General features: G+C 36.3%; 1 protein-coding gene across 6 annotated transcripts in view; it reads left to right on the top strand.

The window, feature by feature from the left end:
* CREB1 (cAMP responsive element binding protein 1) overlaps nt 1-18,611 on the top strand; it is a 60,516-nt gene that overhangs the window by 27,968 nt on the left and 13,937 nt on the right. For 5 of the 6 annotated variants that reach the window (XR_006963070.1, XR_006963069.1, XM_047085948.1 and 2 more), the window contains 4 exons: nt 1,864-1,964; nt 5,832-5,974; nt 10,641-10,823; nt 12,816-12,966. Coding sequence is in view for 4 of the 6 variants with exons in the window: in XM_047085948.1 (XP_046941904.1) it covers nt 1,864-1,964; nt 5,832-5,974; nt 10,641-10,823; nt 12,816-12,966 (578 nt within the window). In the remaining 2 variants the exon portion in view is untranslated. Of the gene's footprint in view, nt 1-1,863; nt 1,965-5,831; nt 5,975-10,640; nt 10,824-11,920; nt 11,984-12,815; nt 12,967-18,611 lie in introns of those variants that run through there. The other variant, XM_047085949.1, reaches the window with a different exon arrangement.

Raw genomic sequence — 18,611 nt, 5'->3', positions numbered from 1 at the left:
TTTATACAGTATGTTTTAAAACTGTTGTTTTAATGACTTTCAACTTCGAAGAGTATGCCTAAGTCACTATCTGTCCTTACAAGAAGGTTGTAAAGATGAGGGTCATGCAAAGGAGGCAGAAAGAACAGAGGAACTGAGGTTCTGAGAAGTATTAATGAAGGTAAACATTTGTGATAGTACTGTCCACTTTGAGTTGAGTCTTGTTATTCCTGGAAATCCTGACACTCTGCTAAGGTCTTTTCATAGCTCCTCCTCTGCTGTGTATCTGAGAAAGTCTGTGCAGAGACTATGCTGAGCGGGCTAGTTACAGCAGCTACAGATTAGTGGGAGTGTTCTCTGTGCTGTAACTGTAGCATTATTACTCTGCAGAGAATCACAGACTAAATTCATCCTCTGACACAGCTTTTTATCTGTCATTTCTGGATTCGTTAAGTGTTGCCTGTTAATGTTCTTACATTTGAAAGTGTTTGGATGGGGCACATTACTTTATTGTAGATAAATTTTGTGAAAAATTACTACATTTACCTAATTTCATTTGAGAGTGAGTGCCTATTACAAAGTGCCCTGTCAAGATGAGCCCCCACTCTCCAAAACCCATAGGCCCAGACCACATACAGAGTACCTGTGGGATTTGTCAGGTTCCTCTGAATATGTTTTTTCTTGTCGCAATTGCCCTAAATTTTGACATGGAGCTGAGCCACACAGACTCTTTTGCCTTCATTAAACCGAATTCTCACTCTGATAGCATCATGCACACCTAGTTCAGGAAGGAGCAGGAGGCCCCTGCTGATGAGAAGGGAAGCTGAATGAAGCAGACTAGAGAAGCTCGGCTATATCATCTTGACAGACAGGCTTACCTACTAGGCGAGTGAACTGTAGTCTGAGAATGGTCTAAAAACACCTCTGGGTTGCTGCTTCTGACAAAACTGGTTTGAGATTGGAACCAACAGGATTTTGATGCTGGTAAGGATGTCTAAAACTGAGATGCCAACTATTGACAGTGGCTCCACTACTTCCTAGCTTTGTGACTTGGGTGAGTTACTTAACCTCTTTGTACCTTGAGTTCTTCTATCTATGAAATGGGTTTAAATACTGTACTTAGCTAGTACCTGATGTTACTGTATTAGTGAGTATTAATATAATACTTTACCATTGTGTGTTTTACCATTGTACCTGGCACATAGTAAGTTCTCAATAAATGCTAGTTGCTGTTACCATTATCATTATTATTATCCCATGTAAAATCTTTGTTCAACTTCATTACTTTTCAGTCCAGGGATACTTTCCAGAAATACACAGTTCTTTACCTTGAGTTTTTGCATAGTAAAAACTTTGAAGGTCTATATGTAGACTAAGTTGCTAGAAACAACCATCTGGGGGATCACCAATCTTATTTGTGCAGTTATAAATATAGTCACAAGTGTTTAACAGTAAAGGATAATACTTGTATGTCACTGTATAGACTTATGACCAAATATTTAGTCATTTATTCTTTTCTTCATGTCAGAAGTCTTATTTCACTTGGTAGTTTTGTTCTAACAATTGTAAGAAAACAACTGACAGTAATATTGATGCGTTCAAGATTGGTTACATGAAGTCCTGGAAGAGATGAAGCTAAATTTGTATATCACAAAAGTTTGGTTTTGACCAAAACAATCTTAGGACTAACTGACTTCTATAGGATAAGTAAAGGGGAGAAGAATGTGATTGGTGTGGTTGTCTCCCATAAAAATTGATTTTTTTCTACTGAAGCATGTGCAAGGTTTATGTACATCGTTTTACATTTGATTTTTTCTTAAAGTTCATAAAAACTTTATGGGAACTAAATTCGATTATCAAGATAAAGTTCTTCTTTGTTTTCAGATTTCAACTATTGCAGAAAGTGAAGATTCACAGGAGTCAGTGGATAGTGTAACTGATTCCCAAAAACGAAGAGAAATTCTTTCAAGGAGGCCTTCCTACAGGTATGGAATTTAATAGTTAAAAGATTCAGAATCAAAGATGTCAGGAAGCTTTAGGTAGTTGCAGATGAAAAGATGTCGGAAGACCAATTAGCTGCTCAATTCAGGACCATCTAGGTTACTTCTCTTCATCTTGAGTTACTTCTCAAGTTGAAGTTTATCATACAGAATAAGAGAACTTTTTACTCTGAACAGTCCTGGATAAACAATTTTTTTTTTCTTTTTTGCTTCTGTTTTTGTAAACCATGCCAGCTGCTGCTTTTATGTTAAAAGTTTTGGAATATTTCATAGGATTATAGCACTTCTAGTTTGTCAGTTCTGACACACTACACTATTTATCTACCTAGCATCACATTTGCAGACCATTTCTCATGCCATGGTACTTAGTAAATAACTGTTTATTAATGCAATCCTTATTGCAGCATGACACTTTGCTGATATTCCCTAATTTTAAGGACACCTTACTATAGTTTCTGTGTTCAGCTATAGAGGTTGCTTTGCCTCTATCATGGACCCAAACCATTTTTTTATATGTAGAAACTGTCTCCATGCTCAATATCTCCAGGAAGAGCAATTCCATAAATCTTTGTAAGCTTACTTGAGAGTTTAATAAATTTCAAACTTCTAATATTCTTTCTTGTTACTAGCCTAAAGGTATTTCTGTTTTTCAGTGAATGGTTAAATTTTTTTTTTCCACTTGGCTCCTATGCTAGCCCTTTTCTCAATTAAATGAGGGATCCTAAATGAATACCAATAAACTGATTTTGAGATCTTAAGAAATTTTATATTACCAAGTATGTGTTGTATGCGTTTATGCTCATTTCTTTTTCTCCTAAATACATCTAGTTTTAGATTTGAACTTCAAAATACATCCCGTGTTAGTATTTTAACACATTTGATCCTGAAGCGGATCCAACCAGGTGTTGACGAGCCACTTGGCTTCTCTGTCTATAAATTCCAGGCAAATAGTTGTAAATAAATTCTGTAGATTCTAGTTGTAGACCTTATAAAATAAGAGCTCTGTGTGGAAAGAAAATATTTTGTTGTAGCCTGTATCCTAGCAAAGATCACTTAAATACTAACACCTTAATTCGTAATCAAATAAACAATGCCTGAGATGCGCACATGCAGAGAAGGGGCTACATTCATGAGAAATACTGTATCTTTCCTTATAGTCATTGTGTACCTGTTATTTTGTTTTAAGCTTGTAAATTCTTGAAACCTAGCTTTTATGTCTTGACTCCAATGAGATCTTTAACAGAGTCCTTATGATATGCTTTTGTAAGATTGGAGAAATGGGGATTAGTTGATAATTCAAGATAAGTTTTTCTTAGAACAACCCAGCTTTGTAGTGATCAATTTATACTCAGAGGAAGTTCTTACAGCACTCTTACTTGGTCTCACCTGGTTTGGTATTTTTACCAGCAGTTCACCTGAAAAACAGAAAAGCCAGCTCATCACCTTTGCAAGTGACAGAACGTTAGGGGAGAAATACCCTAATGGGTGGGAGAACAAGTACTTTGAAGGATCATAGCTGCCTGGGGAAACAGACTGTCAGTTGTTGGTGATAATTACAGAATTTCTGAACTTGAGTTTAAAATCAAACCAGTTATTCAAGTGCAAGATTCTAGATTAAGAATTTGTTTTCAGGACACCTGGGTGGCTCAGTCAGGTCATGATCTCACGGTCATGAGATCGAGCCCTGTCTGCTTAGGATTCTCTCTCCCTCTCTTCTGCCCCTCCCTGGTGCACACTTGCACTCAAGCATGTCTCTCTCTCTCTCCCTTCCTCCCTGCTTCCTTTCCTCCTCCCTCCCTCCCTCCCTCCCTCCCTCCTCTCTGTCTCTCAAAAAAAAAAAAAATTGTTTTAGAAACGTAATTATGTTATTTAATTATCATTAACAGATACATACAGTTGCCAAAAAAAAGCCAATATAACATAAGGCTACATTGGTAAAAACCTAATGTCTAGATTAAGGGAAGGAATTAATCCCACTGCTCAGACCACATCTCGAATCTACTTTAAGAGAAAGTGAATTGTATCTCTGTGATACAAGAATGACCAAGACGGTCTGGAGCAACAATATTAGAAACTGGAAAGAGAAGACAAGAATGATTACTAGCTTCAGGCAAAAGAGAAGTAGATTTATATTATATGCAGGTCTAAAGTAGTAGCTTTGAAACTTTTATTTTTTTACTACAATCCACAATAAGAAAAAATCTTTATAGTTTTCTCTCTGTATACATACTATTATTTCAAATTCATATACACATAGGTGTATATATATACAGGTACACACATATATAGGCATCTGAAGCAAATAATACAGCACCGTATTACGTGTGATGTTCAGTTGTTTTTTGTTTTACGTTGGTTACAACATACATAACCATTTCCATGGTCCACATACGGGTTGTGACCTGAGTTTGAAAAATGCTGCTCTAAAGACCAGTACTTATTCAAAATGTGTGCGCAGAGTTTGGATGGAACGTAGAAATTTAAGATGTCAAAAATTGCATGAGTTGAGTTTTTTCCCCTCCTCTGTGATTATGTTACTCGTTTGAAATAACAATAAGGTTAATTTGCTTTTATTTGTATTCCTTTTTAGAATGTTTCCTCCATCCTTGTTGATACTATTTTTTAATATGCAAAACATGAACATGGTTCCAAAAGTCACAACTGTACAAAAACATCCACACACTTATAAGTGCCCCTTCCCAATTTTTTCTTTTTTTTACTTCTTTCTTACCCATCCTCAGTAGATTAAGTAATTTCATGAAACTCTATCTGGTTTATCCTTTCTGAGTTTTTTCTAGAATACCAGAACAAACATGTTATTTCACTTTCTTTCATATACAAAACGTATGTGCTTTACTCCTCACCTGGATGAGCTCTAGTTTATTCAGCCACTCTCCAACGTGTTGGCATATAGATAGTCTTCAGTATTTTGCAGTTACAAACAGCGCTACCATGAATAACCTTACGTGTATGTATTTTTGTACTGTAGGAAGTATATCTCAAGGGTAAGTTCCTACAAGTAAGATTGCTGTGTAAACATACTTTTGTTACATCATCACATTCATTCCATAAGGGTTGTACGCCAATTTATACTCACACCAATGAGAGTGTCTGTTTTCTCACGGGTTTTTTACTTTTTACCAATCTGAAAGTTGAGACATTTAAAGTCAGGTTTTTAATTCTTTTTTTTTTTTTTTTTTTGGCCTCAATTTTTTTAATGTTTATTTTTGAGAAGGAGAGCTTGAGCGAGTGAGGTGGGGCAGAGAGAGAGGGGAACAGAGGATCCAAAGCAGTCTCTACGCTGACAGCAGAGAGCCTGATGCAGGGCTCAAACTCATGAACCATGAGATCATGACCTGAGCCAAAGTCGGACGCTCAACCAACTGAGCCACCCAGGCACCCTGTCTAAATTTTTAAGAGTTCTTTATATATTGGGGCTATTGCTCCTTCATCTGTAATATATGTAAACATTTTTTTCTTAGTGTTGTTGATCATCTTTTGACTTTGGTTTTGGTGTTCTTTGCCCTACAAAAGGTTATTTTGTTTTGTTTTGTTTTTTGTGTGTTTTTTTTTCTGTAATCAAGTTTATTAACCTCTGCTTACACCTAGATTTTGAATGATTGCTTCCCTTTACATTCAAATTAAAGAGAAATTCATCGTTTTTTCTAGTCCTTGTATGATTTCATTTTGACACATTGATTCCTCATCCGTTTATGGTTTATTCTTGTTCTTACATTTTAAACTGCTGTCCTAAGCACTAGCAGCTTTCCACTCATTTTCCTTTCCTGTTATTTGTATTTAGCCAGTAAATGTTACTTTTATTTTAGTTAATACAGTTCTCTCTTTTTCTAGGAAAATTTTGAATGACTTGTCTTCAGATGCACCAGGAGTGCCAAGGATTGAAGAAGAGAAGTCTGAAGAGGAGACCTCAGCACCTGCCATCACCACCGTAACGGTGCCAACTCCGATTTACCAAACGAGCAGCGGACAGTACAGTGAGTAGAAGATATTTCTGCTTTGGAAAGTGAGACCAAAACACTAATGGCTGCATTCTCCTTAAAGGAATCCTGCAAGTACCAACTCTTTCCTCAGTCTTGGATGTGATCAATTACACTTCCTTTACTGTTCACTGTGCAGACTTCTGGAACAGAAGTATTTTCTTTTCTTCGGGGTTTTTGTTGGGATGACTCAAGCACTTTAGCCCTTTAGGTGGTCCTTTGTTTTGTGCAGACACCAGGAGAGTCTTGAAAGTTTTTTGAATCGCTGCTTGGAGCTCTAGATTGTAGTCCTCGTGTGATATATGATGGTCATAGAGGACATACTTTTTCAGATAAGATAACCATTCTCTGATTATGTTTAAGGATAAAAACGGTTTATTTTTATTCACTTTCCGTTCTAAAAGTAGCATTTTAAAATCGTATTTAATGTTTTGTGGTGGATGTCGACAGGCTTGGTTATAGTCTACCAACACATTCAAATCATTATTCTTTTTAATGTAAAAGGTAATATAGTGAATTATGATAGCATAAACATAAGGACTGCCAAAATTAGAGCACAGTTGGCCTTTGGGCTCAGAGAAGGCAAAGATTTCTTTTGCAAAATTATCAAAGTTTCCATTTCTGTCATGTCTCTATCTGACACTTAGGTCTCTCTCCTTATCTTTCACCCAAATCTGTTACAGAGTACTTTTGAGCTCTGCTTTTGTTTGATCAGAGGCATTTGTGTGAATGGTGTGTTTTTCTGTCTTTTCCCAGTATCTTTTGCCTCCTTAAGTGCCTCACACATAGATTTCTTCATTTTGATGTGTTCATTAAATCCAGTACTTCCTAAGGGCACCTGGGTGGCTCAGTCGGTTAAGCGTCCAACTCCTGATTTCAGCTCAGGTCATGACCTCACGGTTTGTGAGTCTGAGCCCCGCATTGGGCTTCACACTCACAGTGCGGAGACTGCTTGGGATTCTCTCGCTCTACCCCTACCACACGTGTTGTTTCTGTCTCAAAATAAAGTTGAAAAAAATCCATTGCTTGCCATTATGTAGTTTCCCCCCCTTTCTTCCTTATTGCAAATTAAATGTACTCATTGACACTCCCTTGTTGCATTAATTTTCTAATGCCCAGGGGTGGTCTGTGTCAGGAATGTGTATAAAAGTTTGAGTCCCAAATTAATAGTTTTTGTATAGTTCAGCCTTTGTTTACATAACTAATTTGCATTCCAACTGTATTAAAAACAGATTCCTAAGTAGCAGACTTTTTAGCTGTCCTGAAGCTGAAACTTTTGAAAGTGAGTAGAAGGAAAGCGTTTTTTTGACTAAGCTTCTTGTTCACACTGTGCTTACTGGAGTTCAGTCACCTTTTTTCCTTCTTGAGTTCTTTGTTGGCGGAGACAAACAGGTACCATCTATATACATGTCTGTGGGTTTTGTAACCCTTATATCCAAATAATTTGAAGTATTCAAGATGTGTGTTCTGAGACATTGATATATGACATTTACTTTTCTCTGTACTTCAACAGAAACCTGAGGGATACACCACACTCCTGTTAGTAACAGTAATTCAGTTGTGCAGGGAATCTCACTTGAACTAGAAAGCACACTCTTTAGAGAAAAGGCATATAGAATCTCAAATAGGGAAGGCAAATTCAGAAATGTAGATGTTTAATTTGGCATACCACTCTGTCCCAGCAACTGAAAATTGCTAGTTTTAGAAAGTTCATACTTTGAGATTTTTAAAATTTTATTGCATTATCCATTATTCTCTTAGAGTATACACCTATTTCCTTGATGGAATTGATTTAACATTATGTTCTTGACACATATACAACATTTATATGTTTCTTAACTTAATCCTTTTCATCTCTCCCCAGTAGTAAGAGTTTGGTATATATCTGTCCATTCTTTCTCATTTTATTTATACATAAATATGTTACCATGTACAGTATTTTTATACAAGTGAGACCTACATTACTTATGTACCATATATATAATTTCTTCAACAGCTACATTGTGTTTCACTATATAAATGTAACTTTTATTTAAACATCCCCCACCCCCCCCCCCGCCCCCACACATATACGTACACACACACATTGGTAAACATTTAGGACATTTCTATTGTTTTAAACAGTAAGACATGAACATTCTTACATATGTGATAAGGTCTCAGTGGGATAGCATCCAAAGAGTGGAATTGTTGGGGCACTTGGATGGCATAGTCAGTTAAGTGTCTAACTTAGGCTCAGATCATGATCTCCCGGTTTGAGCCCCATATTATGCTATCTCTCCCTCTCAAAAATAAATAAACATTAAAAAAAAATTTTTTTTTAAAAGAGTGCAATTGTTGAATCAAAGCACATCCTGCCCAATTTCCCTTCCCAGTGGCTGCACCAGTTTGTATTCCTTCCATACATTGGTTTTTTTTTGTTTTTTTTTTAATTTAATGCTGTTAGTAGTTTTATCCATTACTTTGTTCACTGTTCGTAGCAAAATAAAGTCTTTTTTGAGGAATTCTAAGTTAGAAACACAAGTGTCTGTCATTTGGAACTTGAATCTTTTGTTTCACTAAATACAACTATAACCTATGATGTTTTCCTCATGTTCACTTTACTCAGAATCTCAGCTGAGTTTATGTTTAATTGTATTCTTCCTCTAGATTTTCTGGTAGAATCTCTGTGGTAGAGACACATCAGTTACTTGACTTCTATCTTTTTCTTCTTGTTTTAATGAATTTAGTTTTATTGAAAGCCATCCCAAATCCTTTTGGAATAATCAAGTATATAAATAAATAGTACAGGGGCGCCTGGGTGGCGCAGTCGGTTAAGCGTCCGACTTCAGCCAGGTCACGATCTCGCGGTCCGTGAGTTCGAGCCCCGCGTCGGGCTCTGGGCTGATGGCTCGGAGCCTGGAGCCTGTTTCCGATTCTGTGTCTCCCTCTCTCTCTGCCCCTCCCCCGTTCATGCTCTGTCTCTCTCTGTCCCAAAAATAAAAAATAAACGTTGAAAAAAAAAAAATTTAAAAAAATAAATAAATAAATAGTACAGAGAAAAACATGTCTGATAGGATCAGACTTTTGTTTTCAGAGTACTTTCATATATATGACTTCATTTGATTTTTATAGTTGTAGTTAGTATGGCTAGAACCGGATATTTTTACAGAAGAGATGACAGATTCAAATAACAGTGTACTGATGGAACCTGGACTAGAACCCAGATCTGCTGATACCTAGTTTCCTACTTCTTTTCTCCCACCTTGAGTTCATTGGTATGTAGCCAAGAAGAAATTGTGGTTTGATTGTTCCCCTTCTGATTCTTTCAAGTTACCTGCCATTTTAATCTCAATACAGTTCTTACATATTCCTTTTTTTTAATTGCCTAAGAGAAGTAAAACTTACAGACTTAGCTAAAGTAGATGGATTATAAATGCCAGTATCTTAATTTCCAATAGGTATCATTTATCATTTGCTAAAGCAAATCATAGCTACTTACTGTTACTATTTCTTGACTGAACAGTAGTTAATCAATGTTGCTCATACAGATGACTCATCATATTAGTTTCTTAGAGCTGGCAGATAATTGATCCCAAATAACTCCCTTCTAACAGACAAAATAAAAAAGTAAAATGCATAAGTCAGACATGTTGACTTATTCAGTTAAAATCCATTATGCAATTTTATATGTAATACTGTGATTTTAGTCCTCTTTCTGGAAAACTTTTAAGAGGGAGAGTATCTCGAGAGGATCCAACCACCAACTTAATGCTGGTAGCTAAAGGATTGCTTTGTTCAAATAAAATAACCTACCTTTTTCTCTTAACTTTTCCATCTACTGTAGTATGAAGGTGAATTCATTTTTTTTTTAATAAAGTGAAGTATCTTTTAGTATGAGCCAAAGTTGATTACTTCATAACAGGTGAATGACAAGTGTGGTTAATTAGTGAATAATCAAAGGATCCTGTATGAGATGCTTGGATATGTAACAGAAATAGCAGTTAAATAGTTTTTCTAAATGATTGATCTTGAGCACTAATTTTTAACTTTGAGATACTCTATGATAAATGAGTCTCACAGGATGTATCAGTTTCGCTGAGTGGACGTTTGTTACAGTTTAAGCATTGCTAACTGAGTTAGAGAACAGAATGCGCTACTGAACTGCTTTATTAATTGTGTATTAAAACAGCCATTTATTGGGTGCCTATTACTGCCCATTTCTTTGCTAACTATGTGAAAATAGAGAAGAAAAATCACATTTTCTGCCTTCAAGAAATTTACTTTCTAGTGGGATAGCGAATATTAAACAATTAAAATATTGCGTAATTAAGACTAGAATAAAGGAAATATGGATCACAAAGTGGTACCTCCTCTGAACCAACCACTTCCAAAGGAATTTAACATTTTTCATTCATTTTTTTTTTAATTATTAACAGGTGTTACTATAAATTACAATATGGTTCATAGAGTGCATTTATATTCTAGCAATAGGATATGGGTCTCCTGAGCAGAAAGTTCCTTGAGTCTACCAAATCCTACCACATCCTTCTTGGCCGTGTCATTTGCTATAATAACTTCTCCTAGATCAGGTCTTACACATTATTCTACTGAATGTAGTGTGTTGTAAAAGTTTGATATGGTATTAATTAAACTGATAACCATAAAATCCATTGGGTTTTAGTTGCCATTACCCAGGGAGGAGCAATACAGCTGGCTAACAATGGTACCGATGGGGTACAGGGCCTGCAAACATTAACCATGACCAATGCAGCTGCCACTCAGCCGGGCACTACCATTCTACAGTACGCACAGACCACTGACGGACAGCAGATCTTAGTGCCCAGCAACCAAGTTGTTGTTCAAGGTAAGAGAATTCAGAATTCATAGGTGTGGTAAATTCTTTGAAAGGGTAAAAATTTTATAAACTCAGATAAAGTAAGTATGATACTGCAGAGCACTGTGAAAATGTAGTTAATTTTGTTTTCATTATAGATAATGTTCTCCATAAACTCTTCTATTTTTCCAGTTGGACCCAAATGTCATGGCATAAAAACAACTATTTTCAGTTTAAAAAATATAACCTCTTTAACACTTCCAGCATTTGGGGATAGGAGAAACAAGGGTAGGTTACAAGGAAAGATAGTGAAATCAGGAGTTAGGAAAGCTAGATTCTAGATCTAACTGCATAGTTTTGCTGTGTGATCTTGAGTAGGACTCACCTCTCTGGGCCTCATTTTTATTCATGTGTCAAATAAGAGTTTTATTAAATCACTGCTAAGAATCATCAGAGGTTCCAAGCACCTTGCTGCCTCAGTTGGTAGAGCATGCAATCTTGATCTCAGGATTGTGAGTTCAAGCCCCACATTGGGTATAGAACTTACTAAATAATCTGTTTCTCTACTTCTTACTCAAGAAATTGACATCCTAATTTCTAAGATCATCATTTTTTATTTCAAATGAAAGCAGTATGTTCTGAAATATCTTATACCAGTTTGTAAGTCTACTGGTCTATAGAGAAGAAGTAGTAGTTAAATCCTTGATGACTGTAGAAATAGCTTTTTTTGCTTTGTTTTAGTTTTTAAATTAAATAATTTATTGGTCTTAGGAATCTTTACGGATAGGAGTTGACCGTTTTTCTTTGAATCTATTTGAATATTTTAAGAGTATGATTTATGCCAGATTGAAACTTGCATGTTGAGGAAATACTTTTAAAATCTGTTTCTAAAAATATTTTTATTAATAATAATATATTTTGCCTCTGTTAGGTAGTGATCATCTCACCCCTTCACCATAGATAATAATTTTTGAATAATCCTAAAACACCCAACTAGAGAGTCATCATTTATTTAAAAGGCCCTAATGTATTTACAGAATATATTCTATTACTAAACAAATAATATTTGAAGAAGATAATATTTTGTTTATTAATGGCAGTAAAACACCTTTTCACTTTACATGCAGGTACTCAAAAATTGTAAAGCAGGATGTCAGTGAATTTGAATTCTGAACGTCAGTTTGAAGATGGTAACATGTTTAGTATATAAATCTTTTCCACTCAGACTACACATTTTAATTGAAATTAATGACTAACATGGCTAATTTTATACAGACCTTTAAATTCTCTCAGATAGTGTTAGGTTCTTTATTCTTAGGAGGGCATATTCCTAAGCTGTTTCTAGAAGCAGTTTGACAAATAATGGTTGTGTTTCTTTTCACAAGTGATAGATCATTTAGGTAGAAAAATAAACTTCGGTTTATTTAGCCATTAGCATTTACATTAAAACAAGTAATATAATTGGCATCACGTGGTACACGTTTTCATACTTACAGTTTTGTTTCAATTAGAAATTTATAATAGTTGACCATAATGCTTTATTTTCTCTTCCATTTTGCTATTTTATGAAAAATCATGGTCGTTTTTATGTCGTGGCAAGAGTCTACTTGAAATTTTTTAATATGAATTTACCAATATCAAAGGAAGACATTGAGGAGTATACTCTATCTAGGAAGATCATCCAAGCTGTGCCCTACTTACCTTTTAGACTTAAGGTTGGTAAGCATGTTAACAGAATAGAACTGCATTCCAATGAAAGATAAATACAAGACCCAGAAGACATAGGTGAAGGCCTCTTTCACCCACGTGTCTATACTAATAAATACATTAAATTGGAAATTATTTGTCAGTAATGACCCAAAGAGGGCTGATTAGTTCAATGTTTTAGTTACAATCACATTCCTTCTTTTTTTTCCCTTGCAATCCAAAATGTATGTTTAGATTGATGATTGACACAGCGTAGTTTTACCAAGTCACGGTGCTTCAGTGTCTTTACACCACGTTCACGGTTTTTCTTCTCAGCTGCCTCTGGAGATGTACAGACATACCAGATTCGCACAGCACCCACTAGCACCATTGCCCCCGGAGTTGTTATGGCATCCTCCCCAGCACTTCCTACACAGCCTGCTGAAGAAGCAGCACGAAAGAGAGAGGTTCGCCTCATGAAGAACAGGTACATACAGTGCATTTACTCAGATTGTGGGAGGTCAGGTCGTCTTCAGATTCCGCCAGATGTGTGTCTTTAAGTCTGCTGAGAATATGATCTTGGTGTTGAGCTTTTTTTCTGGTAGAATTGATGGATGTTGCTGAAACTTCTTTATTTAATAAGCAGCACTTATGAAATGGTTAATGGGATTATGGGTCAATCTTTACTCATGGTTTTCTTTTGTGTAATTTCTCCATGAGAGATTTAATACACAACTCTGCTATATTTTCACTATGCTCTAACCAACTAGCTAGGTTATTTAAATATTGTTTCTTTTCATGATAAGTCTTATTCAAGAAGATCAAGAGGTTCAAGTATGGATATTAAAATTGTTTCATTTATAGTAAGTTACTTGTAATAAAGTAAATGTATGATGGCCACTGTTTTAATGAATACCATCTTTATTGAAAATTAACAGTTTAACACCTAAAGGTTTCTTCAGAAATAGATTAATTCTAATACCTTGTTTTTAGATAAAATCTTAGAGTTAGTCTTCAACAATGAAATTGCTACGTATCAAAATCTATGAAATGTGGGTAAAGTAATTCTCATAAAGTAAATTCATAGCTGTAAGTAGTTTTGTCAATAAAAAAACAGTAAGATGTTTTTATTACATTTACTTTAGTATTTTTTATTTATTTAGCTTAGGATTTAATATGGAAATGACTTTAAGACAAAGCAAAGAGAATGAAAATAAAGGTATATATAAAGATCTAAACATTTGATATTGGCGAAAATATTCCTCTACTGTTCATTCCAAGATTTTTCAAACACTGTGATGAGATAAAAGAAATGTAGGGATTGAGTTTAGATTGTCTGGATGCAAGTCCTGGACTGCCCTTTTTGCTGTGACTTTGGAAGAATACATTAACCCTCTCAGCTGCAGTTTTCTTCTTTGTAAAACGAGATTCCACCACCTGCCCAAAGGGCTGCTCTATGGGACAAGTATCCTATTCCTCTACAGGCACTTTGTAACTGCAATGTTCAGTTGAAATTTTTTTTTAATGTTTATTTACTTACTTATTTATTTATTTATTTTGAGAGAGAGAGAGGGAGAGAATCCCAAGCAGGCTCCACACCGTCAAGCGCAGAGCCTGATGCTGGGCTCAATCTCACGAACCATAAGATCACGACCTGAGTTGAAACCAAGAGTCGACACTTAATTGACTGAGCCACTCAGGCACCCCTCGAAATATTTGTTTTTATGAAGTTTCCTGTTTCTGTTCAACCTCTTTTGTTCCTAAAATATTCTTAGCTGTTATAGAGTGTTAGTAAATGACTATGAGAAATGGCAGGGCTTTTTCTGGGATATTAGGAAAAGAGTTCAAAATATGCCAAGTGGCTTATTTTATTTGTGCTCCATCAGTCTGTGATTTTCCTTAGGAATTATAACAGAAGCATTAAAAGCTGCATTCATTTAAATATATTTTAAAATATAAATTAAACTTTGTATTTAAATCTTTTCAGTTTTAAAATGTTTGTAAAGAGATGTTTAACCCTTTCAAAAATTTGAAGTAAGTCCGATTAAGAAGTCTTTAGTAAAGGCCAGGTTGTAAAATTTAAAACAGTAGCGCTTAGTAAAGAAACCAGTTCTAATCAAGACACAGTAGAGCAATTCGATGGAAGATAAACCCTCTTGATGATAAAAACAACAGAAGGACTTCATGTTGTGTCTATGTAGTTGGGCTCTGTGGGCCAGAAATGTTTCCCCTTATATAGAAAAGACTAAGAGGCGGTGTAATCAGTGGGTAAGGAGGCAGCACCGTATAGCTTCTTGTCTGCTCTCTTGTATATAGCAGAGAGCTGCCTATGTATGAAAACTTGTTAATTTGGCTGGCAGACTAAATTTCCTTTTTTATCCACGTAATTTATGTCTCGCCCCTTCCTCTCCCAACCCCTCCCCTCCCCCCATATACATACACCCCAAGTTAGGGACAGGGCATACATAGCTGCAGTTCCTAACAACCTTTGCTGGCCTGAGATCTTCAGGGAAGCTACCTGACTTACCACAGACTCTTTAATAAAATACTTTGTCTTGGATTTAGTTTCACTATAAGGAAACTTCCCATTGACTCTGCTATGGTTCCCTTTTCCCTTTATTCCCATGTTACTGCTGCTGCTACTTTTCCAACTTCCATTCATTAGAATGTGGCTTCTGTGACCACCACACCACTCTTATGTCTTTAAAAGATACAGATTCCTTCTCACTTGGCAATCTAGTATTCTCTTTTCATTTTACCTTTATGGAATATTTGACATTTTTGTCTATCTACTTTTTCTCCTGAACTCTTCTTTGGTTTATTCACCTGGTTTTCTGACTACTTTTGAAGTTTTCCCTTGAGACGTTCATTTATACCCATGTATTTATTTCAGGTATCACCTATATGTTGCTGTCTCCTGATTCTGTATTTTGGCTTTGACCTTTTTCCTGAGGTACTTTTAATATTAGGGGCCAGTTTATGCTGGACACTGTACCTAGTTTCTTTACATATTAGTTCTACCTACAATGAGTAGAAGCTTATCTCCACTTCACAGAGGAGCTATACTTCAGAGAGAAGTTAACTGTCTTGCCAAGGTCACACCTTTTAAGAAATTGGTGCAGGGGTGCCTGGCTGGCTCAGTCAGTAAAGCATGCGACTCTTTTTCATCTTGGGGGTGTGAGTTCAAGCCCCACATTGGGTGTGGAGATTGCTTAAAAATAAAATCTTTAAAAAAAAAAAACAGAAAACTTGGTAGAGCTGAGATTTGAGCCTATTATGTCTGGCGCGAAAGCCTGTGGGCATGGTGCTTCTCGGATTCCAGCCTGCAGCTCTCTCCTGCTGTGCCTCTCAAACCAGAGCACATGCCAGTGTGCTGAGATATACGTAGCCCCAAGAAGTAAACTTGGAATGCTTTCCTCCAATGTTTAGTTCACAAAAATTTGAGCAAAATAAACATTTGTAAGGTAAGAAATTTAAAAGAAATTCACACCAGCAGTGGTATTTTGGCTTGTGTCCCCAGAATCCCCATTTTTAGTTTGCTCTGCCCATTAAGGGTACTTCGGTGGAAAAGTTAGAGGAGCGCTGTCCTGAGCATACTCCCTAGGATGAATGTCCCTTATGTACCTCAAACACAGCCTGTCTTAAATTGAACTTTGATGAGAAGAGTTGTCATTCCCCAAATTCTACACCGTCCAAGTTACCATTTACTCAAAAATGAAGATAAGTGATAAGAAGTCTAAAAGAAAGGACAGATGGTTATTATTTTACTTTTTGTTGCTGCAGTAACAATAACAAAAAACCCCAAATCTCAGTGTCTGAGAACAACAAAGCCTCTTCCTCACATTACATTTGACAGCTGCTAAGCCAGCTGCTTGGCCCTCTTCCACATGCTCCCAACTAAAGGAGAAGCACCTTTTCTGACAAAGCATGTCACTTGTGTAGCAAAGGGGAAAAGGCAATGCTTTCTAAATCATCTGCTTGCTGGGGGTGAACATGGCATCCACTTGTGTATTCTTCGCTTGGGGAGGGAGGAGTAAAAAATTATGACAGTAATACAATTCACTATCCTTGTTGTATGATTTTAGAATGCAGGAGGATTTTAATAGATTTCCTAAAGGCAGAAGTAATAAACGTAAAGGTTACATAGGTTTGACTACATGTATGAAAATATAAAACCCCTGTTTAGCCAAGCAAAAGATACAGTAGCAAAGCAAACAAACTAGGAACATTTGACAAGTCAGAAGAGAGTTAAGGATATGAATAGGCAAATTCATAGAAAATGAATTAGAAATGAGGTAAAAAAAAAATAGTTTTGGAAAAATTCCAGACAATTGAAGGGTATGCCATGTAAATTAAGGCATGTTCATTGTACACATTGTATACATTCAGCCACATACAATCAACCTTTAAGAATGAATAGAGATGGGGGGAGGGGAGCGCCTGGGTGGCTCAGTCGCTTAAGCGTCTCTTGGTTTCATGATCATGATCTCACAGTTCATGAGATCAGCCCCCGCATCCGGCTCCATGCTTCTAGCTTGGCGATTGCTTGGGGTTCTCTCTCTCTCTGCCCCTCCCCCACTCATACGCTCTCTCACGCGCGCACACTTTCTTTCAAATAAACTTAAAAAAATAAATAAATTTAAGAATATATAGATGGCATTTTTATTGAGATAGGAAGATGTTCATAGTGGAAAAAAGCAGGTTACCAGAGAGTATGTATAATCCCACTTTGTTTGGGTGGTGGGGGCGAGTTTGTTTTTATTTTTTTTTAATGTTTATTTTTGAGAGAGAGAGAGAGAGCACCAGCAGCGGAGGGGCAGAGAGAGGGAGGGAGACATAGAATCCAAAGCAGGCTCCAAGCTCCAGGCTCCAGGCTCCAAGCTGTCAGCACAGAGCCCAATGCAGGGCTTGAACTCATGAACCGTGAGATCATGACCTGAGCTGAAGTCTGACACTTAACTGACCAAGCCACCCAGGTGCCCCCTACTTTTGTTTTTATTACACATGTGAAACATGCTAATTATACAAGCACATTAGAAAACATAAGCTAAAAATTTAATCATCACTAATTGTGCCACCCAAAATGTTAACATTCTGGAGTATAATTTTTTCCCTAATATATATGTGCAAAAATAAATAATATATTTTTAACGTATAGTTCTTAATTTTTTATTTTTAAATAATTTTAGGTTACAGAAGAGTTGTGAAAGTAGTACAGAATTCTAGATACTCTTTATCCAGCTTTCTCTGATTTTAGCATATGACATAACCAGGCTTCAGTTACCAAAACTAAGAAGCTAACATCTGTCATATACTATGGGTATATGACAGCATATTATATGTTATATTAACACAGTCAATATGTTATATGGTGTAGTATACAACGTAGTGTTGTATACCATAATACTATACTATAAAACAGACTGTACACTTTATTCGGATATCCTCAGTTATTCCACTTATATCCCTTTTCTCTTCCAGAATCCAGTCCAGGGTACCTACCCACTGCATTTAGTCACCATGCCTACTCATGTCCTGCAAACTGTGACGCTTTCTCTTTTGACTTTCATGGCCTTGTCACTTTTGAAGAGTAGTGGTCAGGTTTCTTTTAGAATATCCCTCGGTTTGGGTGGGCTTATGTGACATTTTCTTACAGACTGAGGTAATGGATTTGGAGGGATAATACCACAGAGGTGTAACGTGCCTTTCTTGTCATACTGTATTGAGGTAGCGCATACCAGTATGACTTGTTAGTGGTGGTGATGTTAACTTTGATTCCTTGGTTAAAGTGGGGTCCAGGTGTCTCCTGCAGAGTTACCATTTTTCTAGTTTTACACTCTATTCCTTAGAAGCAAATCACTGAATCTAGCCCACATTCAAAGAGAGATGAAAGTCAAAAAGGAGAATATCAAAGAATTTATGGTCATAGGCAAAAAACCACCATTGTAATTGGTATATTTGAGGGGAGAGACTTGAAGGCTGTGCAGATACCTTATTTCTCTTTAAAGTTTTGCCCATTAATTTTAGTATTCACTAGTGATATTCAGATGAGGGTTTTTCTATTTCCCCTGTCCCTAATACATTTATTAACTGGAATTCTTATATAAGGAAAATCTGTCCCTTCTTCCCTAC

This window comes from Lynx rufus, unplaced genomic scaffold, assembly GCF_022079265.1.
Source record: "Lynx rufus isolate CCGP_SWC_20201006 ecotype Redwood Valley unplaced genomic scaffold, mLynRuf1.p SCAF_2, whole genome shotgun sequence".
Classification (NCBI taxonomy): Eukaryota; Metazoa; Chordata; class Mammalia; order Carnivora; family Felidae; genus Lynx; species Lynx rufus.
This window is presented reverse-complemented; position numbering and strand designations above follow the sequence as displayed.